We start from the raw sequence: 26,623 nt of genomic DNA, 5'->3' as shown, positions 1-26,623 counted from the left end.
ATAAAAACATTGTGTAGATTAAAAAAAAAAATCTGCTTATATAATATGGATTTCTGGTGTCTTAATTGCCTGAGATGATGTCTTCTTCCTCTAAATAGGAGAAAAGGTTTCTGACAGCTCAGTTACAGGAAATGAAGAACCAGAGTTTGAATCTTTTCCAAAGGAGGGATGAAATGGATGAATTAGAGGGGTTCCAGCAGCAGGAACTAAGTAAAGTAAAGCACATGGTACGCATTTTTGTTTTCATAGCTAAATACTGAATAGATGATTAATTACTCTGGTTTTACTAGTCCTCACTCTCTAATGACTGAGAAACATACCCTAGTAGTCTTTGATATTAGTCATATTTGTATGTTTTTCAATTTATTATAATGGGAAGGTTCTGTTTGAAATGTGTTCCCTTTCTCTTTCTTTTTTTACTACTGGGTATTTAAGTCCCCTTATAAGCTCACAAAAATGTTATAAAAGTTTGGCTTGTTGATCCCTATTTTTAAAAATATGTCTTAGTAGTATTTCTTCGTAGTGGCCTAATGAAACTTTATATCTTTGTATCAGCTTTTAAAAAAAGAGGAAAGTCTGGGGAAAATGGAGAAAGAGTTGGAGGCGCGAACCAGAGAACTTACTCACGTCCAAGAAGAGTTGATGACCTCCAATCAGATGTCTTCAGACTTAAGCCAGAAGCTAGAAGAATTGCAGAGACACTACTCAGCGCTGGAAGAACAGAGGTTCTTGCTTGGTCTGTGGGGCCCATGGGAAGCGGTGTTAGTGTAGCTCTGGCTATAGCTCGCCTGCCTTTCCCCACTGTTCATTGCAACACTTTCTGATCTCAGTTCTGGCAAAGGCTTCTGGATTGTCCTTACCAGCCCAGGGCTCAGGACCCTCTACCTCCCCCACCCAAAACCTTTATTCCCCTTCACCTCCCTAAGCTCAGCTTCCAAGCCTACCAAGCAATTAAGTATGTTTTTGTTTCTAAGCTATTGAGTAACCAAAGGCAGACTGGGATTTTTTGCTTAAACCTGGGTGGGATTTTTCTCTTTGGGCTTCTACTTCAGAAAGAGCCAAGGAGTCTTCTCCATTGATAATCTTCACATGGCTAACGTTTGCAGCCCTGACATATAAAGAGCCATCTGTATTTTTCCTGTCAGAAAGTGTCCTTTAGATGAGATTTCCAAATGTGTTTATTGTCTGCTTTCTTTCAATGAAGGGATCATGTGACAGCTTCAAAAACAGGTGCAGAAAATAAGATCGCAGCCCTGGAGCAAAAGGAACAAGAGCTCCAAGTATCCATTCAGCAGCTTTCCATGGATTTGCAGAAGGTAAGTAGAGTTCTAGGAGCAGATCCAGGTTGCTAGGATTCATGAATGGGGTAGAAACTAAATCTGTCAGAAATTTCAGTCTCAGGGTGGCTGCTGAAACTTCTATTTCTCATGCTGTCTGCACTGCCCTCCTTCCTGGTCTAGCCAGGGTACATTCCCATGTAAGTGGCCACATGGCTGAACAAAGGTTGCTTAACAGAAGAGGTCAGTATTGTACTGGCAGGAATTCTCAAAGCACACGATTTGATCTGCTCACATTTGTTCTAAAGTACTACATGGTGGACCTCAAGCATAAGAAGATGTAACCATCATGGATGATGGGGCCTAACGCAGTTTGTTCAAAATGATAGTCATTACACTTCATTTGTTCATTTGGCCAACATTTATTGCCTTCCTATTACAGGCGTGTGCTAAGCTTGAGACTATAAAGAAGAAGAATAAAAAATATTATTATTGACTATAGAGTAGTGTTTCTCAGTGGTATGTTTCTTCTCATCAATTTGAATAGAATAATTGTATTGTATGATTGTCCCTTGCATTGCAGGACATTTAGCTTTCTGGCCCCTGGGTTCTTAATGCCAGCAGCATCCTTCAGGCATTGACAATCCAGCCCTTCCCATCATATGACAGAACATCCCCTGGCAGGTGGTACCACAGACTCTACCCCCATCCCTTGAGAACTGCTAATCTCAGGTGCAACAAAGACTTAACAGCATCTATTTGTGTAAATAGGAGTCTTCGCATACCTACAGATACCCAAATGGAACCTGAGAGACGTTATATACTTTGTTCAAGAATTCAAAACTAAGTCACAATAAGTGACAAAGCTGGATTCTAACCGAAGTCTTACTCCAAAACTCATGCTTGTGCTACTGGACTTTGTTGCCTCACCCAGTAAACAGACCTTACATAAATGAATGAGTGTGATATAAGGTCTCTACCCTCAGTGAACTGAAAATCTAGAGACTTAGTGTTTTCTCTCAGGAACTTACAGTTTCATTATAGAACTCAAACCTCCTGTGACCACAAGAAAAGAAATTCTCAACTCAGCAAGTCCCAAATAAGTGACATAGGTTTTCCATTGCAAAAGATAGGCCATAGGGAGAGTATGTGTTTCCAGCACAGGAGTCAAGGAACTCTTCCTGGAGGAACTGGAATTTCAAAGATGGGTAGTACAGCAGGAGGCAGAGAAAGCAGAAGGGCACAGAACATATGGGAGTACCGGAGATAACACACAAATTTTGGGACTCAAGAGACACTTTGATATCAATTAGAACCATCTGTCCATTTCAGGGGCAGCTGGCTGGGTGGCTCAGTTGGTTGAGCGTCTGACTTCGGCTAAGGTCGTGATCTCACATTGAGCTTAGGTCCCACATCGGGCTCTGTGCTGACAGCTTAGAGACTGGAGCCTGCTTAGGATTTTGCATCTCTCTGCTCCTCCCCCACTTGCACTCTCTCTCTCTCTCTCTCTCTCTCAAAAATAAACAAACATGTTAAAAAATCCATCCATTTCATAATTGGAAAAACTAATTTTTTAGATTGTGGTTATACTAGTAAGTTCTCTCATTCATTCTAAAAATATGATTTGAGCCTTACTGTGTGCCAGGTTCAGTGCTCTGTGCTGAGTGTTAGAAACAGTGTGATGACCTTTTGGGATGAGCACTGGGTGTTGTATGGAAATCAATTTGACAATAAACTTCATATATTGAAAAATTAAAATTAAAATTAAAAAAAAAAAGAAACAGTGTGATGAACAGGGGCGCCTGACTGGCTCAGTCAGTGGAATGTGTGGTTCTTGATCTCAGGTTGTGGGTTCAAGCCACACGGTGGGTGTAGAGATTACTTAAAAATAAAATCTTTAAAAAAAGAAACACCGTGGTGAGCAAGACAGATACCGCACTTGCCTTTGTGGAACTTCTAGTCTAGAGGGGAAGTCAGATGTTAATCGGTAATATATACATAAATATATAATTACAAACCCTGATGCATGCAGTGAAGCAAAACTACAGGATATTGTGGCATCTTTTAATGGCATCAGATTAGCCTTGGGGGTCAACAAGTATTTCCTTTGAGGAAGTAACACTTCAGCTGCGGAGGGGGAGAGACAGTGGGAGAGAATTTTAAGCAAGGAGCAGTATGAACCAGAAACCCAGAAACCTTGAGGCAGGAAAAGGATTAGCACATTCAGGGAACTGGAAGAAAGAACACAGAGGAGAAGGGATTGATTTAGGAGGAAATGTTGAGTGGGCGTCCATTTAAGAAGCTCTTATACCTGTTCAGGCATAACATGGTGGCTTTGACAAGAGTGGTGGTGAAGAGAATGGACTAGACATTTTGTGAAATAGTGAGGACACTGACCTACTTGCTACTGCAATAGATGTAGAAGAGGAGCAAGAGAAAAGTTTTGGTGATGGTTTCGGGTTTCTGGAGTGATCAACTGAGTGGCTGATAGTGTCAATCATTGAGCTAAGAGCACCAGAGGAAGGACAGTTTTATCACGAAGATCATGAGTTTGGAGTCCATTGTTTTGTTTATCGTTATTGAATAGATGTAACATTTACAAAGATAAGTAAGGTAGAGAGTATAACAAGTCAGTGAACCCCTATGTAGCTAACCCCCGGGTTAAAAAGAGTAATATGTTTATCTTTGAGGTTCCCCATGTGCTATTCACTGTTCCATCCCATTCCTTTTTCTTTTTTTTTAATTTAATTTTTTTTAAGTTTACTTATTTGAGAGAGAGAGACAGAGTGAGGAAGGGAGGGCAGAAAGAGGGAGAGACAGAACCCCAAGCAGGCTCTGCGCTGTCAGTGCTGAGACTGATGTGAGGCTCGAACCTACAAACTGTGAGATCATGACCTGAGCCAAGATCAAGAGTAGGACGCTTAACCAACTGAACCATCCAGGCACCCCTCCTTTTTCTAAGTAAACACTGTCTAGAAACTTCCATTTGTTTTATAGAACAATGGAAGAAACTTCCATTTTGTTTTATAATTTTACCATTATTTTATCCCTAAACAGTATATATCTTCTTTTGTTTCTCATGCATGTTAAAATTATATAAATCATCGTGTAGGTATTCTTCTAAACCTTGTTTTTTGTGCTCAACATTGTATTCCTAAAAAACTTTCATATGGGTACATGCTGCTATAACTTGTTCTTTTCTCAGCTACATATTATGAAGTTACCAAAATTTATCCATCTTATTGACAGTCAACACTGGGGTATTTCTGGTCTTTTGCTCTTACATACAAGGCTGCTATGAGTTTTCATCCACCTGTGCAGGTTATTCTAGGACATATTTAAGATATGGAAGGTTTGGGGGTTTTTGGCTGGCTCAGTCAGTGGAACATGCCACACATTGGGTGTAGAGATTACAGGACCTCTTAAGGGACATCTGGATAGCTCAGTTGGTTAAGCATTCGACTTCAGCTCAGGTCATGGTCTCACAGTTCGTGAGTTCAAGCTCCTCATCAGACTCTGTGCTGACAGCGCGGAGCCTGCTTGGGATTCTCTCCCTCTCTCTCTGCTCCTCCCCTCCTTTTTCTCCCTCTCCCTCTCTCTCCCTCTCTCTCCCTCTCTCTCCCTCTCTCTCCCTCTCTCTCCCTCTCTCTGTCTCTCAAAATGAACTTAAAAATATTTTTTTAAAAATTACTTTTTGTATTTGTTGCTGGCCTATAGAAATATTATTTTTGTATATTGTTTTGTACAACTTATTAGCTCTTATTAAGCTTAATAACTAACATACAGATGTTTTTTAGTTTCTTAAATAGCAGTCATCTGTGAATAATGATGGTTTTTGTTTGTTTCAAATTCTTATACTTTTATTTCTTTGTCTTACTCTGTTATTTGTTTTCTTATTGTTGAATTGTAAGAGTTTCTTTTACATTTTGGATAGCACTTCTTTATCAGATGTGTCTTTTGCAAATATTTTCTCTAGTCTGTGGCTTGATTTCTTATTCTCTTGACATTGTCTTTAGCAGAGTAGACATTTCTAATGTTGATGAAGTCTGTTTATCAATTATTTCTTTCATGCATCACACCCTTGGTGGTATATTTAACAAATAATTGCTATCCCCATGGTCATCTAGGTTTTCTCCTTGTGTTATCTTCTATGAGTTTTATAGTTTTAAGTTTGACATTTATATCTGTGATACAATTTGAGTTAATTTTGATGAAGGTTGTAAGGTTTCTATGTCTAGATTCATTTTTTTTCATATGGATGTCCCATTTGTTCCAGCACCATTTGCTGAAGAGGCTGTCTTTGCTTTATTGTATTGCCTTTGCTTCTTTGTCAAAGATCAGTCAAGTTATTTATGGGCATCTATTTCTGGGCTCTCTATTCTGTTTCATTGATCTATTCTTTTTTTTTTAATTTTTTTAAAAATGTTTTTATTTATTTTTGAGACAGAGAGAGACAGAGCACAAGCAGGGGAGGGGCAGAGAGAGAGAGAGAGAGACACAGAATCTGAAGCAGGCTCCAGGCTCCGAGCTGTCAGCACAGAGCCCGACGCGGGGCTCGAACTCACGGGCTGTGAGATCATGACCTGAGCTGAAGTCGGACGCTTAACCAACTGAGCCACCCAGGCGCCCCAATTTGTTCTTTTACCAATATCATCCTGTCTTGATTATTGTAGTTTCATAGTAAGTCTTGAAGTCGGGTAGCATCAGTCTTCCAATTTTGTTCTTCTCCTTCAGTATTGTGTTGGCTCTATTGTGGGTCTTTTGCATCTCCATATAAATTTTAAAATCATTTTGTTGATATCCATAAAATAACTTGCTGGGATTTTGGTTGGTATTGCATTGAATCTATAGGTCAAGTTGGGAAGAACTGATATCTTAACAGTATTGAGTCTTCCTATCCATTAAAATGGACTCTCATTCCATTTATTTAGTTCTGTTTTGTTTTTTTATTTCATCAAAGTTTTGTAGTTTTTCTCATATAGGTCTTGTACATATTTTATTAGACTTATACCTGAGTATTTCATTTTAGGGTGCTAATGTAAATGGTATTGTGTTTTTAATTTCAGATTCCACTTTTTTATTGTTGGTACATAGAAAAGCAGTTGACTTTTGTATAACAACCTTGTATCCTGCAACCATTCTATAATCACTTGTTATTTCTGGGAGGGGTTTTTTTTGCCAGTTTATTTGGATTTTCTACATTAATGATCATGTCGTCTACTAACAAAGACAGTTTTGTTTTCCTTACCAATCTGTGTACTTATATTGCCTCTTCTTGCCTTATTACATTAGCAAGGGCTTTTTTTTTTTAACATTAGCAAGGACTTCTAATATAATGTTGGAAAGGACTAATGAGAGGGGACATCCTTGCCTTATACCTGATCTTAGTGGAAAAGCTTTGAGTTTCTCATCATTAAGTATAATGTTAGCTGTAACATATAAGGTGTTGGGGGCCTGAAATAAAGCAGCCAGACTGGAGGGGAGGATCCATGTAGGATATGGCACACAAGAAGACTAAACAGAAATTGTAATTGATTCTTTTTCTGTTCCTAATTTTGCCTAACACCAAAACTTGTTTGGTCTTTGGTTTTCACTATAAAGAGTCACCTATATATCTCAAGTTCATATTGATATGTAGTAGAATGAGTACAGGCTTTGGCTGCAGAAGACCTGAGTTTGAATCTTTAATTTCACAATAAGGTGTGCGCTTTTGGGCTATTTTCTAAGCTTCAGTTTCCTTATAAATGGACCAGTGAAGGGTGGTCGTAAGGACCAGGGATGATGGGAAATGCTTACTCATGTTCTGCAGACTATAGCTGCCACTGCTGCACTCTGCTATACTTTCTGATTATTGCATTATTAGTAAGAGACCCCTCATGATTGGTCATCATGGCCAAACTGTTTTTTCTTTCTCTCTGTCCCTCTGGCCAGACATCTGAGTCACAGACGTGGGAGTTGTCTTTACCTCTTTTCCCGGCTTTATGGTCATGCCGAACTTGTCCGGCACCTCTTTGCATGTGCTGTTCTTTACCCAGAATGCTTGTTCCTCTTTCACCCCCCTTCTACCTGATCTGGATACGCCTGATGTGATTTCCCCCGTTAATCCCTCCTTTCTCTGATATCTCATAGCACCTTATATGTCCCTCTGTTGCAGTATGATTGTATTGTTTTATAATTGATTGCATGTGTATGTGTCTTCACCACCAGCCACCATCTGTGGATCAGGAACTGTGTCTGGTTGTATCCTCAGAAGGCAACATACGGTATAGACTTGATAAAAGTTTATTGAACTATGGAACCTTGAATCCGTGCTTCAGACTTCTCCTCTACTACCTATGCCATCACCCCTGTGAGAATGTAGAATGGCAAGTGTTTCTTCCTAAAACGCTAAGCCCAAGTTGCTACATTTTATTCTGAGGAGAGATTGACTGGGTTCCAAGCTGAACACGAAAGTCTGTAGCTTGAAATGGAGCAACAGAAGCATTAAGTAGGGGATTTTGAGGAAGCAGAGTATCCGTGAGGATGTACAAGTCTTCATAGTAAGATGTTGATGCTGTACGAACTTTTTTTGAAGAGAGGAGAATGGGCAACCTCAGTGAATACAAGGACCACTAGGGATTTAAGAACTTGTGTGTTCAAAGTTTCCTGGATCCTCTGTTGAACCAAGTCCCAACCCGTTGCCACCACCACTAACTACCATCATTGCTAAAGGGATAGACTGAAAAGGGGATAGCTGTTGGTTTGGGGCTAGGGTGTGAGATGCACAATGGATCTGCCCTGGTCCCTGTGCTGGGAGGCCAGGGTGAAAGTCATCCTGTGTTTTAGAAGTTCTCTCTTAGGCCTTCATTAAGGCAGCTATGTTGGCATCATTACTCCTTCATCCAGCCCCATGTGTCCAGAAACATTGTTCTCTTTGGTCGTTTGTAGAGCTTATGGGGTCCTTCTTGAGTGGGATTAGCTCTGCCAAGTTTGGCGTGTGAGCTAAAGTTGTTGTGGGCCCTATTGGACTCTAGATTAATAGGATTAAACGTGTGCTTGATGAGAGTAAAAGGTTGTACATCATGACAGTATAATCTGATTGTCTTAAAAAGGAGGCGCATCTTCTCAGCGTCCTGGGTGATTCCACTAAGGGAATAGCCTTGTTCCTTCCCGCATTGTCAGTTGCTTACGTTGAATGAACGATTGATTACCTCTTGTGGTGCTCAGTCTGAACCAGTGCCTGGGTGGTGCTGGCTCCTGATCTTGCATCTTCTGTGTCCCTTTTCAAGGAAGATATCTTGGCTGTTTGTTCTTCTGAGAGGCAGTTGAGAACAGAGTTTCGGGGAAACGTAATGATCCAAGAGGAGACAGGAAGTGGGAGAGGGGTCATAGAGTAACGTAATCTCTGCTTTCACTTGCAGGCCACTGCCGATACTCAAGAAAAAGAAAAACTCATCACACACTTGCAGGAGAAAGTCTCATCCTTGGAGAAGAGACTAGAGCAGAACCTGTCAGGAGAAGAACACGTGCACGAGCTCCTGAAAGAGGTAGCTGGCTCTGTTAGGGCAGCCACTGCTGGGAAGGGAATGGTAACACCGGAGATTTCATGCAGTCACAGAGCTGCAGGGCCAGAGTCCACAAGCAGCCGGGTGGGAGAGCGCTCCCTCCAACTTTTGATTGTCCTGCTTCCAGCAAAAACAGCCCTGTAACCCATGTGTACCATGTTTTCCTCAGAAAAGGGAGTGCTTCATTCAGAGATGCTTGTGAATGAACAGCATCCCTCCCAATCGCCAATAAACTCCACCGGTGATATATGCCACTTGGGCTATCTTATCTTACCGCCCTGTTCTCTTCCACCCTTTTGTACTTTCCGGTGGCCAAGGAAAATTTTTACCATCTGCCTGTGGTGTGAACAAGAATGGCCTTCAGCAGTGAGGGGACTCTCCTTCGCTGAGGGAGGCTGTTGAGCGGACTGGCCTTTTGCCCAGTGGTGTAGGTGAACTCACATTCTCATCAGGCCTGAGCCCACTGTCTGCCCATATCCTACCCCTCCTTCCCTTTGTATCCCAGTGACTGGCCTCACCATGACAAAGGTGGCACGGCCAAGACCTTGGGCCCAGATTAGACCCTCCCTGTCTGTCTGCACTTAGTTTCAACTAAATATCTCCATCTCCACTGCCACCGTCATCCTTCAGGGCTTCCAATTGCTCTAGCTGAGTTCATATCGGAAGTCTCCAGCCTGCCCTACCCAAAATAAGTCTGTCCTTCACCCCTGACAGTCTTCCACGCTCCCTGCCTAACTGATATTCCTGACTGCCTCATTCCCTTAACCATTTTCCCCAGCTCCCCTACAGTCTACAAGTGTGTATACCCTGGGTTCTGGAGCGTATTGATTTCTAGAATCAGACTGTGTAGGTTTGTGTCTTGCCTGTTCTACTTACCAGTTTGTGAGCAAGTAACTTAATCTCTTTGTGTTTGTTTTCTCCTCTTTGAAATAGGGTTGATAATTGTACCAAAGAAATAGAATTGTTGTTAGGGTTCAAGGAGTTACAGTATGTGAAGTGCTCAGAATGAAGCTCTAGAACATAAGTCTCAGTGTATTTCAGCTGGTAATATTATAATCATTATTGTTGTGCCATCATCATCATTATAAAGCTTAGTGTGCATAGGAGTTACTTGGGGAGTTTTTTTAAAGTGTATATTCCCACCCACAGATAGCCTGTTTTCAGTAGGCCAGGTGTAAACCTCCAAGTTTAACAGCCAGGTACCCCTCCGCCAATCAAGTTAGTCTAATGCCAGTGTTTGGACAGCCCCACTTTAAAATATATTGCCTACAGGGGTGCCTGGGTGGCTCAAGGTTGGTTAAGCATCTGACTTCAGTTCAGGTCACGATCTCATGGTTTGTGAGTTCGAGCCCCACATTGGGCTCTCTGCTGTCAGCACAGAGCCTGCTTCGGATCCTGTGTCCCCCTCTCTGCAGCTCGTTCTCTCTCAAAATACATAAATACACTTAAAAAAAAATACATTGCCTGCAAAATTAAATTCAGTCTCCTTTCTGCAGCATAAAAAGCTTCTCATGATCTGGTCCTTTGCCTGACTTTCTCGTTTTGTTTCTTGACCTGAATCCACCATTGCTTTAGCTTTTTGGAAGTTGTAGTTCCCTGAGTGTCCCAGGCTATTTCACTGACCTTCCCTCTGCCTGGGTGCTCCCTCCCACCCCTGGCCACCTGTGAATTAGGAAGCCACCCACTTTCCTGAGGCGGCGAGTATCCTGCACAGGGCACCTCTGTGGGTACTTCACTCTGTAATCTTTTTGTTAGTCTTTTGCCCCAGCCTCAAGGACTAAGGACTGTGTCAAATTTATTGCATACTTTTTTTTATTAAATTTTAATGCTTATTTTTGAGAGAGAGAGAGAGAGAGCACGAGCTGGGGAGGGGCAGAGAGAGAGAGAGAGGGAGACACAAAATCCGAAGCAGGCTCCAGGCTCTGAGCTGTCAGCACAGAGCTCGACACAGGGCTTGAACTCGGGAACAGTGAGATCATGACCTAGGCCAAAGTCGGATGCTTAACTGAGCCACCCAGGCGCCCCTCTGTGTATACTTTATGTAATGTGAAATTTATCTCAATCAGCCCTTATTTTTGTTAATGCATTTGTGTCCTTTGTGTCTTACACAAATCACAGTATATTGTAGGTATCAGTGAGTTTTTATTCAGTGGGAAAATGACTATTTTCTTATACTCTTCCTTCAACTTACAGAAAACAGTTGCTGAGCAGAATTTGGAGGATACCAGACAGCAGCTCTTGGCAGCCAGAAGCAGCCAGGCCAAGGCCATGGACATCCTGGAGACTCGGGTACTAACCTCACTCTTAGTGATTCCCATGTCTGGGTGGTAACCTGGTTGGATGACGTGGTTGTGGGAGAATCCCCTGGGTCAGAGGTTTTCTTTTCTTTTCTTTTGTAATGTTTATTTTTGATAGAGAGACAGAGCGTGAGCAAGGAGGGGCAGAGAGAGAGGGAGATGCAGAATCTGAAGCAGGCTTCAGGCTCTGAGCTGTGAGCACAGAGCCCAACACAGGGTTCAAACCCATGAACCACAAGGTCATGACCCGAGTGGAAGTCAGACGCTCAACTGACTGAGCCACCCAAGCACCCCAGAGGTTTTCTTTTAAAGGGACTGTTTTGGATCTTACTTACACATGGTTGAGTTAGTCATTTTCTTCATTCTTGCCACATTGCCACCGTTGTTCCACACAAAATTGTTCTCGTTTATTCATTCCCTTTTATCCCCAGTCCCTTCCTTCCCACAGGAAACCATTCTAATTTTTGTTGTTGGGTTACCTTAAAATTGGTGGCCTTGTTCTGTGTGCGTGTGTGTTAATTTCTGTGAGTGATGCAGTTCCACATCCACTGTTCCTTTCACCCACTCCATCTTCTGGCTGCGTCCACTGGATTGCGCTTACTACACCACACTGCGGTCATCTGCCAGGCGCTGGGCGTCCAGATTGCCGCCACCTTCCTGTCACCACAGAATACATGGCAGCAAACAGCTCTGTCCTTGTCGCCTTGAGGGTAGAGAATGACCTAATGTGACTAAGGAGGACGAGAATGTTCCTACAAGGGCTGCACTTGGCTCTACTCCCCCAGCATGCTGGAAGGGGTCCTATACCTGCTTTGCTGCCTTTTCCAGCCATTTATTTATGTGTTTATTTTGCCAGTTTAATGGCGTGCGAAATGGTGGAACGGGTAAGGGATCTCTGTGGAGCCTCTTTCTTAAGGGCACTAATCCCGTCCTGAGGGCGGAACCCTCAGGACTTGAGCACCTCACCTCCCAAAGGCATCACCTGAACACCTCACCTCCCAAAGGCATCATCACCTCCTGTCACCGTCACATCAGACATTAGATTTTCAGCATGAATGACACAAACATTCAGACTATCACGAATGCTTAGCTCATTTAAAAAAAATTTTTTTTAATGTTTATTATTTTTGAGAGACACAGACAGAGATAGAATACAAGCTGGGGGAGGGCAGAGAGAGAGGGAGACACAGAATCGGAAGCAGGCTCCAGGCTCTGAGCTGCCAACACAGAGCCCGATGCGGGGCTCAAACTCACGAGCCATGAGATCATGACCTGAGCTGAAGTGGGATGCTCAACCGACTGAGCCACCCAGGCGCCTGCTTAGCTCATTTTAAAAATCTTATTTCCTGATAAAAATATTCAGAGGTATATTTTTCTCAGCACAGCTTTGTTTGCTTTATTAGAATTCATTTCTATTTCTGAATTTCTATTTTTTATTGCAATAAAATACGTGACATAAAATTTACCATTTCAATATAGTTTCTAGTGTACAATTAGTGGCATTAAGCACATTGGGACTATTGTGTATCCACCACCACCATCCGTGTCCAGAACTTTTTCATCGTCTCAAACTGAAATTCTGTCTGCATTGAATACTAACTTCCCATTCTCTCCCACCCCCAGTCCCTGGCAGCCACCATTCTACTTTCTATCCCTATAAATTTGACTACTGTAGAAACCTCATAGTAGTGGAATCTTACGATATTTGTCCTTTTGTGTCTGGCTAATTTCATTTAACATATGGCCTCAAGGTTCATTCATGTTGTAGCATGTGTCTGAATTTCATTCCTTTTTGAGGCCAAATAAGCCAGGGTTTTGTTTTTTTTTTTTTTCTTTTCCAGTTTTTTTATTTTAAGTAAACTCCATGCCATGGAGGCTCAAACTCATGACCCCAAGATCAAGAGTCACATGCCCTCCTGCCTGAGCCAGCCAGGTGCCCTGAGGCCGAATAAGCCTTTTAAAAAAAGGCTTTCATTCTTTTTTATGTCTGTACCACATTTTGTTTATCTATTCATTTGTCGACGGACATTTGGGTTATTTCCACCTTTTGGCTATTGTGAATAATGAACATTAGTGTGGTGCTGTGAACAAGGTTTTTGTGTGAGCTTTTACTTTGATTTCTGTTGGGTTTCTGTCTAGAAGTGGAATTCCCAGGTCATATGATAACTCTGTGCTGAACCTCTTGTGGATCTGAATCTTTCTGGAGCTCTGCCTCTAAATTGGGACCTGAGTAGATCCTTTCTGAATTCAGGAGTTTAAAAAGCTAGGTTTCAGTTCTGGCTCTACCGTTAATAAAATTTGTGATATTGGACAAGTAACGCTATTCTCATCTGTGCAAATAATGCTGTTCTCAGGGAGTTGTTGCAGTTAAAGCTTACATGTGAATATGTATAAGGAGCCGTGAGACCTAAAAATATCCTCCGCCCATTGGGTACCTACCTCTCTGTGACAAAGCTGCAACCTTCCTTGTGTTTGTTTTCACAATAAGCTTCCTCAAGGTCAAATGTTATTCAGCGATCAAGAAGACTTTATAAGGGAAATTGGCAAAGACAGCTCAAATCAGATAAAAATGGCCCGTTGGAAGATCTGGCTCTGTGGACGGGGTGTCGTCCCATCTGCGGGGCCGGCCTAACGTCCTAGTGCGGTGCCGGGTACACAGTCAGACTCGGTTGACGTCTGTAGAATGAGTGAAAGTTTGTACGGTGAGCAGTCATCCCACTTCCTGGAATCTGTCGTAAGGAAGTGGCTCAAACCAGGTCAAAAACTGTCGAGTGAAGACATTAACTGTCTCAGACAGGAAAGCGGGAAACAACGTGAGCGCCAGCACAGGAGGCAGTGGGTCAGTAGATTGTGAAACATCCCTTAAGGAAATAATCCAGGTTCTCAAGGCTACACTGAAACACAAAAGGAAACTTGAGTGAAGAGGAAAAATACAAAGTTTGCCTAGAATTATTTTTTTAAAAAAAGTCACGAAAATAGACTGCAGGAAAAGAATGGTAGAATAGTGGTAATGATATTTAAACGGATTTGATTTTTAAAGCCATTTGTTCCCACCCTGTGACTTCTTCTGAATGAAGACGCTCCCTTTCCCCCTCAGGTGCAAGAGCTCGAGCACAGCTTGCAGGCTTCTGAGGAGAAGCTGAAGCACAGTGGTGACGTTGTGGCGGCTCAGGAAGCTCAGATTCGGGAGCTTGTAAGTGGTGGTTGTGGCTGCTGGGCTCTAGGCCCTCGATGCTTGCTTGCCCTTTATGCCTTTGCAGTCACCCCAGACTCACCCCGGTGAGGTGCTAGGACCTGACCTCAGATACACTTGTTGAACTGGGTGTGAGCAGGAGGGCAGCTGTGGTAGAGGGAGTCCGGACGCGCTACGTACTGAAGGATCTGAGTTACCCAAGGAGGGAGGGACTGGCTAATTGCCATCTGATGGCCGGCCATGGGGCCCGGCCTAGTTCTGGGACTATTAGAGGCGGTAACTCTGCCGGCAGTCAGACCTCAGCTTGCGGCCAGGACTGAGGAGAACTTGGCAAGGGGTTTGGCCAACCATTGCAGCCCCAGGTGGGGTGTTGAGTTAGGAGCTAGAGAAACGAAAGCATTATTTATTGTATGTTGGCCGTGCCAGTCACTGTGCTAAGTATTCTGCACGTGTTGTATTTAGTCCTTGCTATAGACCTAAGAAGTACATACTATTCTCATTCCCTAGGGGAAGCTGGTTCAGAAAGACTGGGTCACTAACCCAGTGGTCATGGTCTCCCTGCTGGTAAATGGCAGAACCCGCATCTTTCTTCGGTCAGAGCCCTTGTTCATCGTCACTGTACTGTACAGACCGTCCATGATTTATAATGGCTCAACTTAAGGATTTTCAGCTTTATGAGATGAGAAATCAGTACGCACTGAGTAGAAACCATACTTCAAATTGTGAAGTTTGAGCTTCTCCTGGGCTAAATGTGTGCGATACAATATTCTTCCTCGATACCAGACTGTGGTGGGGAGCCGCAGCCCCTGGGCAGACTTTCTGTTTGTCACTTTCAGTGCAGTATTCAGTAAATTACAGGAGATATCCAACACTTTAATATAAAACAGACTTAGCCCAATTGTAGGCTAATGTAAGTGTACTGAGCATGCATTTATTTATTTATTTATTTATTTTTTGTTTTTAATTTTATTTTGAAGTAATCCCTACATCCAGCATGGGGCTTGTACTCACAACCCTGAGATCAAGAGTCACGTGCTCCACCAACTGAGCCAGCCAGGTGGCCCTCTTTTTTTTTTTTTAAGTAGCCTAGACTACTTTATTAATTTTTTAATTTTATTTATTTATCTTAGAAAATGCACGCAAGCAGGGGAGGGGCAGAGAAAGGAGGAGACAGAGAATCCAAAGCAGGCTCTGTGCTATCAGTGCAAAGCCCGATGTGGGGCTCAGACTCACAAATCGTGAGATCATGACCAAGCTGAAATCAGTCATTCAACCAACTGAGCCACTCAGGTGCCCGTGGCCTAGCCTACTCTAAATGCTCAGAACTGGGGTACCTGGCTGGCTCAGGCCGCAGAGCATGCAACTCGTGATCTTGGGGTTGTGAGTTCAAGCTCTATGTTGGGTGTGGAGATTACTTAAAAATAAAATCTTTAAAAAGTAAAGTAGGCTAGGCTGAGCTATGATGCTTGTTTTGACTTAATACCTTCAACTTACAGTGAGATTGTCGGGTTGTAACCCCATCGTAAATTGAAGATACATTTTGCCTCCCCAAGAAAAGCCTCAGCCATAGAGGGCAGTACCAAGTAGGGTGAAGGAGGGCTGTATCTTAGGACTGACTGGTGCCCTAAGCTGTCCTCCCAGGACCAAGACCAGTCCCAGACTCTAGCTCCTGAATAGGCCAGGGGTGCCCGGCAGGGCTGCAGGTGGAGACCTCAGCAGCACCCAGGCCAGAGAACAGGAAGGAGAGTTGTTTCCACTGGACACCCATCTTTGGGTCACCAAGGGACAGAACGGATGAGGTCCTCACTGTCACCATGAATACTGTCCTCTGCAGGCCGCCGCAAACAAGGAGAGCAGCCAGGCACAGCAGCAGGTCCTCGCCCTGGAACGGCAGTGCATGGAGCGCGTCCACACACTGGAGGCCCAGCTCGCTGCCCTGGAGAGCGCCCGGGTGGCCGACCAGACCGCCGCAGAGCGGGAGGTGGTACGTGAGGAAAGGAGTGAGCTTTGTGAGCACCAGGTTCACACGTTGCTGGGCCGCTGGGTTGTGGACAGGAAGAAGACCAGCCTCCCTTTCAACAGAGAACCACTTTTTGGAGCAGTTTTTATCTTTCCATTGAGACACCTGCTCATGAGAATGGATGTAAAAAGGCTGCTTTTTATAAAACCCCAAACAGATGGGTTTTCTTTTCTTCTGGGCTGCGCAAGGACTTGTGCTTCCTGACCAATCCTGTCAGCCTCCTCCCCTCTTTCTGCAGTGTTCTTGTTCCTCCCTCATGGCTTCTCCCTCTCTCTGATTCCTCACCGTCAGAGTTAAGTGCCATATTTCTTCTCGTGAGGAGGGTAGCTGAGAATTTTCCATCTCCTCTCCCACCCCTGCAGGGACACAGGAGGTGGGGTGCATTTGTAAAGTTCCATGTCTGTAGGACTGTGCCCAGGGGAAATAGGGAAACGCCCTTTTCGTTTTATGTATACTTTTCTTAATTTGCAGAGAGAACTGGAGCAAGAAAACGCAGCCCTTAAAGAAAGTAAGAATGAATGTGAACGTTCTTTGCAACACCACCAACTTGAACTAAAGAAGCTCAAGGTATTTATCTAACGGCGTCCATGTGTCACAGCAGTGGCCCATCTTTTATACGTGTATTGGGAGCAGCCCAGTAAAAGTCCTGTACTCAGAGTGGAGAAGGCGTGAACTGGCATTTGCTCAACAGTCCCTTAGACATTTGTTAGAAATGTCACCTCATTAAGTCCTGTCGTGATCCAGGGTGGGAGGAGGAATTATGCTCACTGTGCAATTAACGTCATTCAGGCTCCACGTATAAGTAATTCGTCTGAGTTCCATAGTTAGTTCCAGGTGGTGCTGGTCTGACTTCATGCATCCAGCCCTTCCTCTGTGTCATCGTCAGCAGCTTCCTGAAAGTCATGCTGTCAAACCACTGGTGGTGTTGATCTTTCCAGCGAGATTAGGAAAACAAGGGCTTAACTTGTCTTAAGGACCCCATCTGTTTATGTCGGAGACCACATGTAGAGATGAGAAACAGTCTGCTGGATTGTTACCCTTTCCCTTCTGAGAACTTGATTCTTTAATCAGATTCTTTAATCAGATTCTTTAATCAGACGTCGCCCCCTTCACTGCCTGGACGTAACTGGATGCAGAGAGTTTCTGCCACTTTCTTACAGGCCTCCAGCCTCCTCTGGCCCCGTTCGTAAGAGCCCTTAGATGATGGATCATTGCAGTACTTGCCCAGCTTGGTCACGACACAAAGATCTTGTGGATCTTTTGGCAGAGACCTTCTCTGAGAACACCCAAAGCTGTGGGTCTGCATTAAGTAAGCTTTCAGTAATAGTCTCTGCTAAGTTAGGTGCTAATGATGTAGTGCTATATCGTGGGAAACGTGTACTTTGGTGGCAGATATTTTTTCATGCATTCCTTCAGCAAAGAGTGGAGTACCTGTGGGCTCTAGTGTAGGTGCTGGCATGTGGCATTGAGCAAAACAGGCAAAATTTCCCTCCGGTGGCGCTTGTAACTAGATAATGAACAACTGATAAATAGTCGTAAGTGCAGTGCAGAAAGTAAAGCAAGTGTGAAGGACAAAGAGGAGAGAGGAGAGGGCTCTAAGGTGGAGGTTAGGGAGGGCTTCCGTGATATTTGAGCAAAAGCTCTGAGTCATGAGAAGGGGCCAGCAATGTGAATGTTTGGGAAGGAAATATTCCAGAAGAAATAGCAAATAGAGGGGACAAAACAGAAGAGACTCCTAAATATGGAGAACAAACTGAGGGTTACGGGAGGGGTTGTGGGAGGGGGGATGGGCTAAATGGTAAGGGGCACTAAGGAATCTACTTCTGAAATCATTGTTGCACTATATGCTAAGTAATTGGATGTAAATTTTTAAAAATTAAAAATTAAAAAAAAACAGAAAGAAATAGCAAATAGAAAAGCTCTGAGGCAGGGACACCTGGGTGGCTCAGTCGGTTGGGTGTCCGATTTTGGCTCAGGTCATGATCTCACGGTTCATGGGTTTGAGCCCTGCATCGGGCTCTGTGCTGACAGCTCAGAGCTTGGAGCCTGCTTCAGATTCTGTGTCTCCCTCTCTCTCTGCCCCTCCCCTACTTGCACTCTGTCTCACTCTCTGTCTTTCTGTCTCTCTCAAAAATAAACATTAAAAAAAATTAAAAAACAAAAGAAAAACTTTGAGGCAGAAAAAACACTTAGTTCAGAAAACAGCACCAAGGCCAGTGTGGCTGCTGCTCAATGGGCTCAGGGAAAAGAGGAGAGGAGCCAGGCAAGCAGACTTTGGGAGTTTTAAGCAAAGAAGTGATGGGAGAAGTTTTAAAATCATCATTCTGGTTCTTTGTGGAGCATGTTCTGGAAAGGAGGCAAGTACAGAAGCAGGAAGTCCTGTTCAGAGGCTCAGATATTACATTGCTTACCATGTTTAAAGGCATAAAAGACAAAATCACAAATTTCAGCAGAGATTTGGAAACTGTACTAAATGGAAGCAGTTTTAAAAGGGAAACAAATTAGAGTGTGGGAGCTGGAAAGTGTAGAGCTGAGACCCCAATGCAGTAGGCACCCAAAAGGCACAAGGAAACTGTTGAGGGTAATGAGTATTTTCACGGTTGTTATTGTGGTGATGGTTTCACCATAAGCCATCACATTCCACACTTAAAATATGCGCAGCATAGTGTCAGTTATACTTCAGGCAAGTTGTTTTAAAAACTAATATGTTTAACAACAGATGAGCACTCATAAGAGAATTAGTGAGACAGAAGAAAAGGCAGAATGAAATACAGAAAAAACATGAAAGAAGACAGGATGCTGCAAGGTGTTTGATCACCTGTCAGTGGGGGCCCAGAAGGGAATGCAGATGTGAGGTCGAAGCAATTATTGAAGCAACAGTAGCTGAGAATTTTCCAAATAGCTGAAAGCTGTCAGTTCACAGGTACAGGTGTGAGAATTCTTACAAATCCAAATGGGATAAATGTTATTTTTCCTTTTTCTTTAAGTTTATTTATTTATTTATTTTTTTCTGTTTTTTTGAGAGAGAGAGAGAGAGAGAGAGAGACAGAATGCAAGCTGGGGAGGGGCAGAGAAAGAAGGAGACACAGGATCTGAAGCAGGCTCCAGGCTCTGAGCTGTCAGCACAGAGCCCAACGCAGGGCTCGAACTTGTGAACCTGGGCCCAAGTCAGGTGCTCAACTGACTAAGCCACCCAGGCACCCCTAAGTTTATTTTTTTTTAGTAATCTCTACACCTGATATAGGGCTCAAATTCATGACCCCCCAAGATCAAGAGTCACATACTTTTCCAACTGAGCCAGGCAGGCTCTCCCAAGATAAGTTTTGAAGTCTGTACCCGGATACACAATAGTAGTAGACCTATAAAAACCAATAAAACAGAAACGAGGAGTGGAAACCAATTTGACAATAAATTTCATATTAAAAAAAAAAAAAAACCCAGAAACGAGGAATTAGTCACCAACAGATTTGCCCTAAAGGAAGTGCTAGAGAGCATCATTCAGGTGGAGGAAGATTCTAGATAGGAGGACAGAAGATATAAGGCAATAAGAAAGAATAAAGGTACACAAAAAGAACCAGAAGATCTGTCCTACGGTCCAGTCAGGATAAAGGAACCAGACCCATTTATTGAAGTGAGAATTCTTTTTTTTTTTTTTTTTAACCTTTATTTATTTTTGAGACAGAGAGAGACAGAGCATGAATGGGGGAGGGGCAGAGAGAGAGGGAGACACAGAATCGGAAGCAGGCTCCAGGCTCTGAGCCATCAGCCCAGAGCCCGACGCGGGGCTCGAACTCACAGACCGCGAGATCGTGACCTGAGCTGAAGTCGGACGCTTAACCGACTGAGCCACCCAGGCGCCCCTGAAGTGAGAATTCTTGATCTCGTGTAAAGTTTTTAGTCCAGCACTGAAACAGGCAAAAGATAGTGTGAAGGTAGCCACTGCAGAAACAGCTACAACTAAGGGAACAAAGCAAAGAAGGTTGAATTATTAAACTTAGGAATTAAGACAAAGGGCCCCACAGGTCTGGCACTTGGGCCTCTGAGCAGGGGACACTGTTCAGCGGGCGCTGGTGTGCTGGGGGACAGGGCAGCCAGTGAAATCAGTCCCGGGGGCTGGGGAACCTGCAGAGCGGATACAGATGCGGCTGCGGGAAGAAATTGCCTTCTTGCCACCGCCAGGGCAGTGCAGACTGCTCGCAGAAGCGGACAGGAAGGAGCAAGGCTTTTGCTGTGTTCTCCTGCTTTCCAGTCTGCCTCGAGCTCCTCCTGTTGGCAGAGGTTCACATGGAACCAGCTGGACGAGCAGAAATGTCATTTGCAGAGCCTCAGACCAGATGTAGCATCGTCGCAAAGCAGAGGATAAAAGGGGCAGTGGGGCCGATAGGCGGGAATAAAAACTGGCGCACACAGGCTGTTTAGAAGTGTGGTTAATTTTCAAATGTTTGCGGAATGTTCTCGATCTTGGATTTCTAGTTTAATACTATTATGATCAGATCATACACTAAATGATTTCAGCCCTTTGATGTTTACTGAGGTTTGTTTTATGGCCCAGCCTGTCATACAGAGTCTATTTTGGTAAATGTTTCAGTGCGCTGCTGCTGTGAGGGGAAAGCATTCTGTAAATGCTAATTAGATCAAGTTGGGTGATAGTGTTGTCCAAATCTTTAATGTTTTCTGATGTTTCTTTTTTGTCTTCTTGTTCCATCAGTTAGTAAGAGTGATGTGTTAAATCTTCAACTGTGATCACAGATTTGTCTCTCTCTTTAATCCTGCTGGTTGTCAGTCTTTGCCTCAAGTGTTTTGAAGCACTATTTTTAGGTGCATACCTATTTAGACTGCTGTCAGGGAATATACTCCCAGGTGCAGGGAGCTGCCACACGTGGGTAGCCTGGTGGCTCCTGCGGCCAACCCGGACTGTGCCGGGCAACCTCGAATTCCACAGTCCTGGGTTGCATGCGGCTCTGGCGGTAGCACAGACTTCAGAGCCACATAGACCCCGTCCTGTGTGCCAGCCTAGCCCCTCACCGGCTGACTCTTGAAGGAGTCTAGTTTCCCTTTTTTCAAAACTGAAGATAATAACCCTTGACCTCGAGAGGATTGCCCCGAGGCTCGAGGGTGACCGTGGATAAAAAGTATCCCATGCAGTTCCTGGCATGGAGGTGCTTTGAGTCTCTGGTTCCTGCCCTGACCTGCTTTCCTGCCTCGTGCTCTGTCTGCTGGCCGTCCTCTTAGACACCAGCAGTCCAAGCTCTTCTAAACCTCCCCGGAAAAGCCTTCTGCCACCTGCCGCCTGGACTCGCAGGGCCACGTTTCCGTAGCTGCTTCTCCTGTATCAACACTGCCTCCCCCGCTGAGGGGTATTGTCTGGCGCAGCGCGGGCTCCTGCCTTTTGAATTCAGACGCTAGGTTTCCTCGTCTCTACTAGAGATGGACTCAAAGAAAGGTCAATTCTGACAACTCCACAGTAGGAGCCAGAATTCCCCTGGCCAGGAGGCCGGTGTCTCCTTCCATCAACTCACTTGTACCGACACAAATTGAAAGGTGTCATAGGGGAGTTGAGTAGCTCCCAGAACCAGAAAGACTTGTCCGACTGGAACTTGGGGGTGGGGGGCGCCTCAGGTCTCTTTCCTTCCTGCATCATGCTGTTTCTTGCCCTGTCAGTTACCCAGACTCTTGGCCTTGCTTTTCCCCACGATGCAGGTGACGGCCTTCAAATCGGGTGGTCATCACAGCAGCAGCTCCAAGCTGGTGACATGCCAGCTTAGGAAAGAGGGCTTCTCCTTGGCTTATCAAAAAGGCTTCTGATGTAAAAAGGGATTCTGATTGGTCCATCTTAGGTGACAGAGCCACCCCTTGAACAAATAATTTTGGCCAGGGGGCTGCAGGACTTCAGTTGGCCAGGCCTGAGTCCCGTGCTTCTCCTTGTAGCCGCAACATGGGCAGCCCTACCAGAACTGCAGGGTAGAAGTGGGGAATAGCAGTGATGAGGCTCTTATCCCCCAAAACGGTGTGGTCTGGGGTAGACACAAACCACAGATGTCCCTGACCAGAATGTAGGCACCTGAGAAGTCTAGGGGTTGATCGGTGAGCACGGCATTCGTCTCCGGGAAGAGGACCGATGTGTCTGTCTGTCAGGAGGTGGTTCCTGTGCTGTGGGGCAGGCCAGGGAGGCAGCCCGGCTCCATGTAGAAAATTTTCTGGGTGGTACAGTCTAACATCCAGAGGCTTGGCTCTAAGCTCAGACGCTGGCTTCAGACCTGGCAATGCCACTTACTAGCTGTGGGACCAGAGCCTTTTTCTCTTATAAAATTGATAATTTTGATGAGTCTGTGGCATTTTGCCCTGCCCTATTTAATTCAGTAAATGCTGATTATTTTTCCCATAATTGGATTGTTCTGGTCCACTAGTCCATTCACATGGCCTGAGAATCTTCCTTCCTATTCTGTGTTGATTTCATCAGACCAGCTCTTCTCTTGGAGTTCTGAGTCCCCTAACCGTGGCCCGAGGACTGGCTGGTGTGCCCATGGGATCCCCGAGCCTCGGCGGTTTGCCCTTGTGCGGAGAGGTCGGTGGGTTGTACACCAGGACAGCTCTCAGAGGCACACAGACGGCACCGCAGCGAGAGGGCAGTCCAGGGCCCTCGGGCAGCAGGAAGAAAATCTGTAGGACGGAGGATGGCATTCCCCCAGTGGGCGGCACATAACATGCAGTGAAACACCCGTGAGGCGTTTGGCGGCTCAGTGTCCCATTTTCTGGATTGTAGGAAGAGTGGAGCCAAAGAGAAATTGTGAGTGTCGCAATGGCTCAAGCCCTGGAGGAGGTGCGGAAGCAGAGGGAAGAGTTCCAGCAACAGGTAGGCCCCGTTTGACCCTGAGGCATGGGCCAAAGGGTGGTATGTTCCAGCCTCAGGCAGGACCAGCCTGCCTCCCCGTGTGTCCTCCTCCAGGGGGTGGACACAGGTGTCAGGAATGCCAGGAACTGTGTGACTGATGACCCTGAGGTCTCTAGGAAGGTGGGAGAAAAACGTCATAAAGAAATCCTCACCCCACGGGATGGCCTTTGTGGATGTTTGATGGCCGGTTACTGTTGTAAGCCTTACCTGGGGAAAAGCCCGCATCCAGGTGCCTCCTGGGCTCTGACTCTGTGAGGGGCATCGCTGCCCACAGGCCCCGGAGGACGCAGTACAGCTGAGCCCTCAGCGAGAAGGGTGGGCAAAGCTTCCTTTCAAGACAGACTCAGCATCGGGCCCCAGACCTTGTAGGGAATGGACTCTAGGCCTTCGGTGAGTCCTTAACATAAATTCCAGTCTCAGTTGCGTCTGCAAAGACTTTAGGATAATTACACCTTTCAGATCATAATGAGGTCATGTGTATCAAATGCTAGGCATGTCACAGGTACTCAGGACACGGAAGTCATGGTTATGACAGCTTGGAGAAGGCTGGGCAGAACAACCACATCTATGGTAGGCCCGCTAGTGGTAGGCTGGGGGGGTGGGGGGCGGGCGGCCTGTGCAGGGCCCTGGCCCCAGAATTGTGCTATGTCCATAGGAGTAGAGGGTAGCCTAGGGTATGTTCGAGGCTATAGACTTCCAGGAGGGATTCCTGGGGGACCCCGGGTAGCGGAAAAGTGGAGATTTCTTTTGGGGGAGATGCGGTTACTGCTGCCGGCCTTCTCTTACGTTGGCTTTTCTGTCCAGGCTGCTAACCTCACAGCTGTGGTAGATGAGAAGGAGCAGAGTCTGCAGGAAAAAGCTGAAGTGATTCTCCAGAAAGAGCAGGAAATTTTCCAACTGAAGAAAGGTGAGGAGTCCGCCCCTGCCGAGCCCTCTCACCTGCTCCCACCCAGTACCCCTGCCCTGAAGTGGCCCGGTCCTGAAGCAGCAGGAGTCACTGGTGCTCCCCTCTGCCCGGCCTAGGTCACGACTCTGCCCTGTTGCAAATGCACCAGCTTCAGAGCGAGCTGGAAGCCCTGCAGAGCCTTAGGGCGGAGGAGTCCGAGGCTGCCGCGGGGTTCGACGTGCTGAGACTGGCCGTCCCGGAGCAGGGGTTGACACGCTCAGTTCCCGAGCCTCACGTAAGTCCCCATCTGAGCCGCGGGCCGGTGTGACGGCAGCAGGACGGGGCTGCCTGCCGTAGTTTGCCAGTAGGAGGCGGTGGGAAGACGGGGAGGAGAGCTGGCGCTCACTAGCTGCGGGATGTTGGGCAGGTCACCTCCCTTTCTTTAAAGTAGGGGTGCCTACCTGACTAGGAGCTCGTGGGTATTGAGGAGCCCGTCGGATGTGGCGCCACGTGTCCGTGTTCAGTAGAGCCCTTTCCTTCCAAGCACGCTCGCTGCACGGAAAGCTGCCTGTCCCCCCGGAAGGCGCTGGACAGGATCTCTACAGCCCAGGTTTGGTTCCTGGCCAGCTAGCTGCCTGTTCCGGCACATCAGCCCGCACCTTTGGAACCAGTCTGGCCCCCTTTCCCCATGGACCTGTGGCTTAGCTTGACCATTACCTTGTCCATCCTGTAGGCGGCCTCGAGGGCCACGCAGGACCCCGGGTACCAGCTTCCGGCTGCAGAGGGAATCCCAAATGGTGAGGTGGGGGCTGTGGACCTAGGGCAGCTGCAGAAGGAAAAACAGGACTTGGAGCAGCAACTCGTGGAGAAAAACAAGGTGAGGGTGCGCTTTACCTCAGCTGTTGATCTCCCCGCCCTCTCCCTGTTCTGGGCCTCAAACCGTTCAGTCCCTTCTCCGAGAGTTCGGCTCATGCCCCCGGGCCCCTCTTGGGAGAGATCTTACCTCTTCACCAGAAGGGCTTCTTCCTGGACTTCCACCTGTGCAGTCTTCCTTTCACACCTCCCCCACGCTTGAGATAATGTCCAGAGTATTTGCGCTCAGGCAGTAGTGAGGCCAGATGTCACAGGTGCTGCTGTCACCAGCTGGGTCATATTGGACCCATCGCCTTACCTCTCACTTCCTTTCTGTGGCTGTGAAATGACCCAGTGATGCCTGTCTTCTAGCGGTTTTACTGGCAGGGGAGGGGCATCGGGGTATGAAATGAAAGTTAGTTAGCTGTCCTGTGAAATTTCTCGTATTTGGTAGAGGCTTAATAAATGTCCCGATTCCACCCACTCCTCAGGCCCCTGCACCTGCAAGTGCAGGGTCTCCTCTGATCCTGGTTTCCAAGTGCGCTGGGAAGTTAAGGGTGCTGGCTGGTCGCTGCTCTGGCCTCCAAAGTGTGATTGTGGGTGTGTATTTTTTTAGATCTGTAACAAAAGGAAAAAATGCTCATTCTCGCTTACACATGTGCATTTAATCTTACTGTGAAATGTAAACTACAGAAAAGCGCACAAACTCCGTGTGCCCAGGACCCAGCCCTCAGACCTCCTCTCTAAGTGGCATTCACTCCCTCAGAGTCCTGCCTCTACTGCCCACTTTGGGCGCCCGCATCCTTATCTCAAGGCCAGACGGCTCCCTGGGGCTCTAGATTGTCTCTGTCTCCGTGGCAGTGTCTAAAAGGCATCTGCGTAAACCGTCCAAAACCCAACTTCACATTCACCATGCTGCCTAATGGGGGCTGCTCTTGTCTCAGTAAACGTAAAAAGTAAAAATCTTAGTATCCTTCTCAGCGCCCTTGTTTCTTACACAAGCAACATCCAAACCATTAACAAATCCTTCTGGCTCTCCCTTCAAACTATACCCCAAATGGGCTGCATCTCACCCCCACCACTGCTGCCACCGTAGGTGGGGTTACCATTTCTTCCCTGCAGGCTGGTGTTGGGCTTCTAATGGTTTCCCTGTCACCCCCTCTGTACCAGCCCTCTGATGACTTCCCCTGTCTCTGTAAATATAAGCCACATCCTTGCAGTGACCCACAAAGCCCTGTGTGGTTTGGCCCCTTAGTACCCTTTATACTGCACCCCCTCTTAGCCACATTGGCCTTGCCTTTCTGTGACTGTCAAGCACCCTCCCGCCGCAGGACCTTTGTACTTGCTGAGCCTTCTGTCTGGAATATCCTTCCTGTAATCCCCTCACTTCCTTTGTGATGTCATTTTGTTAAGGAGGGCCCCCCTCCCCCCCCACCCCCCCTCCCCACTATGCTTGGCAGCCCTCACCATCACCACCAGAACTTCCTGTCCCCTTACCAGGCCTCTTAATACCTTCTTATGTAATGTACGGTCACTGACATTTTCTCCTCCTGAGAGCAGATATTTTTCATTTTTTTCTTTCTTTTTTTTTTTTTAAATGTTTATTTGTTGGGGTGCCTGGGTGGCTCAGTCGGTTGAGCATCCGACTTTGGCTCAGGTCAC

The 26,623-nt window shown here is 45.9% G+C and overlaps 1 protein-coding gene and 1 long non-coding RNA gene across 11 annotated transcripts in view; one reads left to right on the top strand and one right to left on the bottom strand.

The window, feature by feature from the left end:
- Nucleotides 1-26,623, top strand: part of GOLGA1 (golgin A1) — a 48,599-nt gene that overhangs the window by 15,254 nt on the left and 6,722 nt on the right. For all 4 annotated transcript variants that reach the window (XR_006195639.1, XR_006195640.1, XM_042911800.1 and 1 more), the window contains exons 8-19: nucleotides 99-227; nucleotides 556-725; nucleotides 1,205-1,316; nucleotides 8,678-8,803; nucleotides 11,015-11,110; nucleotides 14,216-14,311; nucleotides 16,146-16,295; nucleotides 16,803-16,898; nucleotides 23,095-23,184; nucleotides 24,028-24,130; nucleotides 24,247-24,404; nucleotides 24,843-24,986. Coding sequence is in view for 2 of the 4 variants with exons in the window: in XM_042911800.1 (XP_042767734.1) it covers nucleotides 99-227; nucleotides 556-725; nucleotides 1,205-1,316; nucleotides 8,678-8,803; nucleotides 11,015-11,110; nucleotides 14,216-14,311; nucleotides 16,146-16,295; nucleotides 16,803-16,898; nucleotides 23,095-23,184; nucleotides 24,028-24,130; nucleotides 24,247-24,404; nucleotides 24,843-24,986 (1,470 nt within the window). In the remaining 2 variants the exon portion in view is untranslated. The remainder of the gene's footprint in view (nucleotides 1-98; nucleotides 228-555; nucleotides 726-1,204; nucleotides 1,317-8,677; nucleotides 8,804-11,014; nucleotides 11,111-14,215; nucleotides 14,312-16,145; nucleotides 16,296-16,802; nucleotides 16,899-23,094; nucleotides 23,185-24,027; nucleotides 24,131-24,246; nucleotides 24,405-24,842; nucleotides 24,987-26,623) is intronic.
- On the bottom strand, nucleotides 13,623-26,386 carry LOC122204382. Of its 7 annotated transcripts, none has more exons than XR_006195643.1 (7): nucleotides 26,296-26,386; nucleotides 25,463-25,579; nucleotides 25,113-25,341; nucleotides 24,571-24,935; nucleotides 24,010-24,069; nucleotides 23,431-23,658; nucleotides 23,177-23,335 (listed from the first exon to the last, which is right to left on the bottom strand). It is a non-coding gene; the product is annotated as an uncharacterized LOC122204382 (long non-coding RNA). The 7 variants fall into 7 exon arrangements; XR_006195644.1 differs by lacking the exon at nucleotides 26,296-26,386 and adding an exon at nucleotides 26,035-26,109; XR_006195642.1 differs by lacking the exon at nucleotides 26,296-26,386 and adding an exon at nucleotides 24,163-24,260 and having other exon boundaries at nucleotides 25,463-25,714.

Source organism: Panthera leo, chromosome D4 (genome assembly GCF_018350215.1).
Source record: "Panthera leo isolate Ple1 chromosome D4, P.leo_Ple1_pat1.1, whole genome shotgun sequence".
Taxonomy (NCBI): Eukaryota; Metazoa; Chordata; class Mammalia; order Carnivora; family Felidae; genus Panthera; species Panthera leo.
Note: the sequence above shows the minus strand (reverse complement) of the source record. Positions and strands in the feature narration are given on the sequence as shown.